The sequence below is a fragment of the Galeopterus variegatus genome, unplaced genomic scaffold (assembly GCF_000696425.1).
Source record: "Galeopterus variegatus unplaced genomic scaffold, G_variegatus-3.0.2 Scaffold1458, whole genome shotgun sequence".
Taxonomy (NCBI): Eukaryota; Metazoa; Chordata; class Mammalia; order Dermoptera; family Cynocephalidae; genus Galeopterus; species Galeopterus variegatus.
Window position 1 is genome coordinate 234,519 of NW_007727569.1, and position 8,167 is coordinate 242,685.

At 48.5% G+C, this 8,167-nt stretch overlaps 2 protein-coding genes across 8 annotated transcripts in view; one reads left to right on the plus strand and one right to left on the minus strand.

Moving 5' to 3' along the window:
• Window positions 1-2,475, minus strand: part of RNF41 (ring finger protein 41, E3 ubiquitin protein ligase) — a 27,148-nt gene extending 24,673 nt beyond the window's left edge. The window contains exons 1-2 of one of the 4 annotated variants that reach the window (XM_008577178.1): window positions 2,308-2,433; window positions 1,668-1,764 (exon numbers count right to left, since the gene is read on the minus strand). The gene's annotated coding sequence lies outside the window, so the exon portion shown is untranslated. The other 3 variants (XM_008577180.1, XM_008577179.1, XM_008577177.1) reach the window with 3 other exon arrangements.
• Window positions 2,476-4,058: 1,583 nt separating this feature from the next.
• Window positions 4,059-8,167, plus strand: part of NABP2 (nucleic acid binding protein 2) — a 5,285-nt gene continuing 1,176 nt past the window's right edge. The window contains exons 1-6 of one of the 4 annotated variants that reach the window (XM_008577183.1): window positions 4,059-4,131; window positions 4,632-4,733; window positions 5,165-5,303; window positions 5,420-5,491; window positions 5,669-5,750; window positions 5,845-5,908. In XM_008577183.1, coding sequence (XP_008575405.1) covers window positions 4,655-4,733; window positions 5,165-5,303; window positions 5,420-5,491; window positions 5,669-5,750; window positions 5,845-5,908 — 436 coding nt within the window. In that variant the 5' untranslated portion in view covers window positions 4,059-4,131; window positions 4,632-4,654. The other 3 variants (XM_008577184.1, XM_008577181.1, XM_008577182.1) reach the window with 3 other exon arrangements.

The following is an 8,167-nucleotide window of genomic DNA, read 5'->3' on the forward strand; positions in this document are numbered from 1 at the left end:
GGGGAAAAAAAAAAAAAAAAAAAAAAAAAAAAAAAAAGAAGATGCTCAAGAATGCTGGTACAGGTGCAATTCTATTTCCCAAGTCAAGAAATATTTCTGAGATCAGTTAAAAAAAGAAGAGGCAGGGAGTGTGGAAATTATTACAGGGTGGGCAACTGGGAAAGCTAGAGATAGCAGTAAGAGTAGGCTGACCAGACTTTCATCACTACAAGGATGGAACCAAAGAGAGGAAGACAAAGCTTCAGATGAAGGGTACTGAAAGATATATTCAACTATATGCAGGAGAATGGCAACTATTCAAACTCCTTTCCTCACCAGTACTATCAACAGCTTAAGTTAAGTGTCTGTCAGCCTTAAGGGTCATATTAGGAAGGAATAAGTTAATGATTTTTATACATTGAGACTATTTGTTTCATCTGAGTCTGGTACACATGCTTATTAGTTTACTATGCTCATCAGCCACAACATGGTTAGCATGGTCCTTTTAAACTAATCAGAGATAAAGCTGCAATGTCAGACACAATTTCTCTTCCCTGTGGTCAGGCAGGGTTGATAATGTTTGTCCCCACTACTCTTTCTTTTCCCACCCATAATATAAAGGAGGGTATAATGCTTTTCATTTTGACAACAACCCATTTCCCAACACCCCAGAACATGCCCCTATATCTCAATAAATGCTTCCAGGAACCAGTGCTGTTGGCTATGCTCAGACTCCTTCTTTTTATTTTATTTATTTATTTATTTTAAAAGATGACCGGTAAGGGGATCTCAACCCTTGGCTTGGTGTCACCCGCACCGCGCTCAGCCACTGAGCGCACCAGCCATCCCTATATAGGATCCGAACCTGTGGCCTTGGTGTTATCAGCACCACTCTCTCCCGAGTGAGCCACGGGCCAGCCCATGCTCAGACTCCTAATGACAAGTTCCAGACTCAGAAAGCAAATAGTTACCCACACTGGGAAAACCAGTCCTACTTCAATGCCCTCTCGGCCAGAACAAAACAGGATTTTTCAACTGAGCAGAAGACCAGGAGTCAGGAGACTTGGGTTCTGGTCCCGGCTCTGCCTGCCAACCAACTGTACAACTTTAAACAAGCCATGCAACCCTTCTGTACTTTTCAGTTTCTTCACTGTCAAGTAAGGAAAATGATACCTGCTATATATATATATATATATAGAGAGAGAGAGAGAGAGAGAGAGAGAGAGAGAGAGAGAGAGAGAGATGTATTCCTACAAATCAAATGAGATAATAAATGTGAAAGCATACTGAATACTGCTATCCTGGAGTAAGGTATTATTTGTAGAAAGAGAATGCAAAATAAATTTAGAGTACTGAAGGCCAGAAAGGAGTTTGTTCCTTCTCAATTACCGGCAACCAGGCCCAGCCACAAGGTCGGCTACACACACAAGGTAGTAACGTTATTGCATCACTTATATTCCCTATCACTAGTCCACTTCATTCCTATTTGGGGGAAAACTATTAGGAACACTATCAGCCTCTTGCCCCTCTGTCAGATTCTAAAACCACTGCATAGTAAGTAATAAGGCTATCAAAGGGTAGTCCCCAGGAACAGTGGCCTCATTAACAGCCACATCTGCTGTTAGGTGAATTAAAGTCAGTTTCTGAATGGGAAAGGTCTGTCAATCTCACAGGCAAAACGCCCTCACCCCTCTTGGCTTTATGCTCCTTCTCCGGCACACTCCCCACTCCCCCTGCGTCCTGGATTGAGGAAGGCTTTCTGTTGTGTTAAGCGAGAAGGCCAGGCTGCAGACCAAGGGCAGGGATGTTAAGGAATGTGAGATTCCTTCACGGAGGGGTGGGAGGGGGAGAGGATCGGGGAAGGAATGAAAGAGAAGGACAAGGCTGGCAAAGACAAGGCATGGGAGAGGAGCCAAGCTATGGCGCTTCGAGGGCGGGATTCAGGTCCCGCCGCCCCTGCCGAGGCTGACCGACCCCCAGAATGTTCCCTTCCTTCTCTCCCGGCCCGTCAATCACTGCCTATTTAAACACGATGCTGTTCCCCCAGGCTTGCTGCTCCCTGTCCTCCAGCCAGCCCATGCCCCTCTCCTGCACTTCTTAAGGTTCCCCTACTCCCACGGACCTTCCCCAACCCCCCAACCTCCAGAACCCCCTTCTCACTTCCCGACTCCTCCCCAGTGCTTCTCCCTTCCTTCGTTTTTCATCTTTATTTCCATCCCTTCTCTTACCCCCAACATCTAGACCCTCCGCCCCAATCCCCCTGGGACATCGCCCCCTCCCCTCCCACGCCCTCTCTTAGGTGGAAGCCCGCGCAGGCGCAGTACGCACGGCCCTGGAAGCGGTCTGGACTTTCTGTACCCCGGCCCGGCAGTAGCTGAGGCCGCAGCAGCCACAGGACAGCCCCAATGCCGGGTCCCAGTCTTTCCCCGGAGGGGAGAGGGAAGGAGCAGAAGGAAGGTACCGACCACTCGTCGCCGTCTCACAAGGACCCTTTGCCCCACCCACCGCTGCTACGCAACCCGGCGGAACTCGTCACCAGACTCCGCCTCTTTGTTTAACTCAGACCTAGACAAGAAGTCACGAGCGACCAACGAGGCGGGACAAAGGCTAGTCGGGCCTCCGCTCTAGGCCGGAAGTCTTTATGGTCCCCGCCAGGTCTGTATAGCCATTTGGGAGGGAGAACTCTATGATCTTCCCGCCGTCTACGTCAGGGAAAGATTCTGGGCGGACTCCCCTGGAAGGCAACGCTTCGTTTTGCAGGGGCGCACATGTCTTTCGTCCTAGAGCTGATGCTAAGTGGTGCGAGATCGTCGCGAAGAGGCAGGCCTGTAGTGTGGCCTGCCGTCCGCCTATCCCCTCTCCCGTTTCCAGAGCCGTGGTCAGCATCCCAGAGCTTCCCGACCCTATGACTCCAAGTCACTGGAATGGATATTGCAGTTAACAAGGCGGCCGTGGGGTGGAGAGTGGGGGAGTGTGATCGCAGAGCTTTGATCTGATGGTAAACGTGTTGTCCGCCTCTCTGCCAGCTGCACTCCTGTCGTATCCACGGTGGCTCCCTGAACACTCGTAGAGTTCCCTGACACACCTAAGGGGGGAGAAGTGAAAGAAAATGTCCCTCTTCCTGGGCTGCGGTTTGATTTCCCTAGGTTACAACACCGTGGGTGGGGGCGAGGGTGGGAGAGAACCTGGGCTCTAAGAGAAGTCAAGGTGACGCCTAAGGCACTCTATGAGAAGGTAAGGGATTAAGCAAGCCAAGGCATTAAAATTTCATGACCTCTTAGGCTCATCTGATATTAAATAGTATTTGTTATGAATATTTGCTAAGCAAATGGTAATGCACACTGGTATCTCTTTATGTAATTGGTTTATACACCATACAGAACGAGCTACCTTTGGTTGACAGTTCCCACAGGAAACTAAAGTTTCAGGCCTCCTCTCTTTGGTCCTTTGGGGGTACTCAGATCTAGTGATGTTAATATGGGCAGTAGGAATAGGTACCTTGGGAACTAAGAGAGGGACCAAGCGAATGTTGCTTTCTATCCCCAAATTCCATTTTTTCCAAAGGGGGTGAGTCTGCCTGTTGTCTGTCTCTAGAGTGAATGACACGTTTTCCAAAGGCTCTTTAACCCAGACCGAACTGGGTTGTTAAAGACGAGGACCCTAAATCAGGAATAAAGATGAGGGTCAGAGCAGTGGGAGGAGGAGGAAACTTATTTTTAAGCTCCTACTGTGTGCTAAGCACTGCTTTTTATGTAATTACCTTTTTCTCATCTGTAAAATGGAATTACATATTTAATAATTGTCGTGAAAAGAAGTGAAGCGCTGAGCCGGGATTCAAACTTGTCCGCCGGATTCCAAAGCCCTTGGTCTTTTTCCCACAGTGTCACTCCTTGGAGAGAAACAAAATCTGAGAGCCTAAGTGCATTCTCCCAGCCAAGTAAATGAAATTTGGGGCCTGAGGCGCCCTCTGGTGGTCGATCTTTCTCCCTACGGAGCCAACCATCTCCTAGGCGCCTTTAATACCTGAAATTCGCCCCCTTCGCGGCGCGCGAGTCTCTGATCCCGATTGGCTGGGCTGGGCAGGCGGCAGGACGCTGGGCGCGCCCGGGCGGTGCTGATTGGCCGGAGGAGGCCAGTCGGGAGAAGCTTCCGGTAATGTTAGCACTCCGGCGTTCCACAGGGCAGCATCCGGCAGTAGCGGGGCCTGTGGCTCCCCCTGCGGGCGGCTCAGCGGCGTGCATAGTCCGGCCTGCTGGCTGGGTGGGTGGTGGGCTTTGGTTAGGGGAGGGGATGGACCGAGTCCGGGGTTGTCCGGATGAGGGTTCGGGAAGGTTTGGCGAGTAAGATTCCATTCCCTGGCTCTGCACCGGCTTCCCTACCGCTGTCTCCTTTGGCTCCCCTACCTCGGGGCTTGAGACTGAAGGGGCATCTCGCTGAGGGCCTTCCAGCCCCGATGCCGCCTATCCAGAGACCCCCAAATTCTGATCTTGAAGTTGGAGGCCTCCGAGGAAGTTTGTTTCTAACCTTTTAGAAGGGTTGGAGGGGTTAAGGCTGCCTGACCCCAGCCTAGTGTGGTAGGTAGGCCTTGGGAAGTGGAGCATGGGGGCAAAGGCTCCAAGCGTTGAGCCTTCATCCCCTGATCTCCCTTCCAGTGGGGTGCCAAGGCTTGGGCAGCATGACGACGGAGACGTTCGTGAAGGATATCAAGCCCGGGCTCAAGAATCTGAACCTTATCTTCATTGTTCTGGAGACAGGTGGCTATGCTGAGGCGGTGGGTTCGTGGGGTGGGGGTGGTGAGAACACTGCCTACATTTTTAACTTGTGCGGGGATGGCAGGGCGCGCCCCAAGATACCGCTCACTCCCAATCTCTTTCTTAGACCCTGGCACAGAGAGTTGCAGTCCGATGTAGGGTAGATAGAACTTTTTCCAGATTCATGCCTCCAGTGCCACGCAGGCCTCTTTCCACTCAGGGCCCTCTCCATGGTGCTGGCCCCTCCACTACCAACACCACTAGCCCCCAACCCCCTCCTGCTCCAGGGATTTGGGCTTTGCCCTGTTTGTGCACCTTTTCGCTCACCCCACCAATATCCAGATCTCATCCCTTTGACTGCCACCCCGTATATTAGACCATTCTCACACCCCCATTAGACCATTCTCCCACCCCCATTTATCTGTTCCCTTCAGGCCGAGTGACCAAGACAAAGGACGGGCACGAGGTTCGGACCTGCAAAGTGGCAGACAAAACGGGCAGCATCAATATCTCCGTCTGGGACGACGTGGGCAACCTGATCCAGCCTGGGGACATTATCCGGCTCACCAAAGGGTAAGCCAGCTGGTGACTCCTGGCTATCCAAGGGCAGCAACACTCAAGGGGAGTGACGTTAACAGTCCCTGTAACTCTTTTGAATACTCTGAATCTTGCTTTTTCTGCCCCCACAGGTATGCTTCAGTGTTCAAAGGTTGTCTGACACTGTACACTGGCCGTGGGGGTGATCTGCAAAAGATTGGAGAGTAAGTGCTGTCTTGGGGATTGGGATGAAGAGGCACCAGCCCAAGGGGGAAGAGTTAAGGTTTGCAAGGAAGCAGCATAAGAGTGTGCAGTCTAAGCCCTGTATCTGGACTTTTCTAATGCCTCCAGCAGTTACCCAGAGAATGGGTCCAAGGCTTTAGCTACTTCTTCCCTTGCAGATTCTGTATGGTTTATTCTGAGGTTCCTAACTTCAGTGAGCCAAACCCAGAGTACAACACCCAGCAGGCACCCAACAAGGCGGTGAGTCACATGGCCATTATGGTGGGAAAGGAGGACGGATCATGCCAAGAAGCATAGTGGAAGCAGGGTCTGAGTATGTAATCTACGCCCTCAGGTGCAGAACGACAACAGCCCTACAGCTCCCCAGCCTACCACTGGGCCCCCTGCAGCTCCTCCAGGTAAATTTGTTCCCTTCCATCCTCTGGTCCTCCTAGCTCCCACGCTCTCCCCAGCCTTGAAAGATGCATTTCCCTCATCCCTTTGTCAGTTCTCTCTTTTCAGTATATTCCCCTCCAGCCAATTCTTCTCCTAGTCCCCTCATTTTTGATACCTTTTGCAAGTCCCTATGGTGAAAAGGGACCTGTTGCAATCACCGATGGAACTCAAGTACCCTTTGCCACTACTATTCAAAGGCAAACAAGAGAACAATTTCTCCATGCAAGGCAAGTTAATATTAGAGGCAAACAGGCTAAAATGTACCTTATTAAAGTATTTTTGTGAATTCCTTTTTTTTTTTTGTCCTTTTTGAGACTGGCCGCACTGTGCTCAGCCAGTGAGCGCTGTGAACGCACCGGTCATCCCTATATAGGATCCGAACCTGCGGCGGGAGCGCTGCTGCCTTCCCAGCGCCACACTCTCCCAGTGCGCCACGGGCTCAGCCCTTTGTGAATTCCTTATAATAAATCCCACTATATATATATTTAAATATAAATATTGGTTCTGGATCTCCGGAGAATCATAATACAACCACAAAATAAAAACATTTAATTCCACTGCAAAAATTAGCCTCTGCGTTTTCAACAGAAAATATGACTATTACATATTTTCAATCTCCATGACTCCATAATTTACAAAAATTTTTCTTTTTTTTTTTTAAAGATGACCAGTAAGGGGATCTTAACCCTTGACTCGGTATTGTCAGCACCACACTCTCCCATGTGAGCAAACCAGCCATCCCTATATAGGGACCTGAACCTGTGGCCTTGGTGTTATCAGCACCACACTCTCCCGAGTGAGCCACTGGCCAGCCCTATAAAAATATTTTTAATAAGTTACATGTAAGCCTCTTTGCCTGAAATATTCATTTGCCACATGTTTATTCACTTTGTCATGTGCTAACAGGTACAAAAGTTTTAATAAAAAACCCATACAGAATAAAAACTTAACACTGACTTCTATACATTCACCTAACTTTTTCTGTGAATTGTGGAAAAAGCATTAATCTTCAGTTTTGGCTGCAGATATCTTAGTCTGGTGGAGCAGCAAGGTTCAGTAGGGATATGGTTTGAGAACTACTAGCCTATAACTTCTGTACCATTTAGGGTTCACAGAGTCCTATGTATACAAGAGGCAGGCCTCTGCCTGCATTTAACAGACATTTGTAGAGCACCTACTAATGTGCCAAGGAATAAAACAGAACTACCTTTAGGGGCTTGTATCTACACAGGAGACAGACATATACTGTGGTAAGTGCAATAATAGTGATTATAACACACTGTGGTAAGTGGACTGGACAAGTAGCTCAGTTGGTTACAGCTTGGTGCTGATAACACCAAGATTCAATCCCTGGACTGGCCAGCCACCAAAAAAAACCCCAATAATAATAATAATAATACATTTTGGTAAGTGCAAAAATAGTGATGGGTGCTCCAGGAAGTTATCATACACACTTGGCTTTAATCAAACGTTTAAAAATATACACAAAGGGGCTGGCCAGTTAGCTCAGTTGGCTAGTATATGGTATTATAACACCAAGGTCAAGGGTTCAGGTCCTCATACCAGCCAGCCACCACCCCCCAAAAACGATTTTTTTCAGAAAAATAAAATATACACAAAAATGTGACTTGTTATTATCTTTTGGGGGGGAGAGATTATGTGTAATAATTTTTTTGCTTATGCTTACCTATATTTTCTAAAATGAACATGTATCATTGTGATACACACATATACACTATTTTGTTTTTTTTAAATACTCCTTACATTTTAACACAGAAGTTTCAGGCTCTTCCCCTTCCCATGCTTCTCCAATTTTACAGTCACTTTTGGGAAAGGGGCATTTTGTCAGAGATCCTTGAGCCTAGAACTAAACAGCTAATTCTAGGTCTGACTCCTAATGATACAAAGATGAATAAAAGGGGAAAATATAGTAACTATAGTTCACGTAGCAATTTCCAAAATGATTGTTTAAGTCTTCCCCGAGGCTCCATTCATACTCGCAACCCACACTGTTTTGTACTTGGTCCAGTTGGTATTAATGTGCAGTTGTGCATGGTGAAGACTGTACCACCCTCTGGGCCATGGCGGTAGGCCCTGGGGATGGACCCCTTTTCTATTTTTTTTTTTTTTTTTTAAAGGTAACGGGGCCGGCCCGGTGGCGCACTGCTACAGTGCACCGCTTGGGAAGCGCGGCAGCGCTCCCACCAAGGGTTCGGATCCCA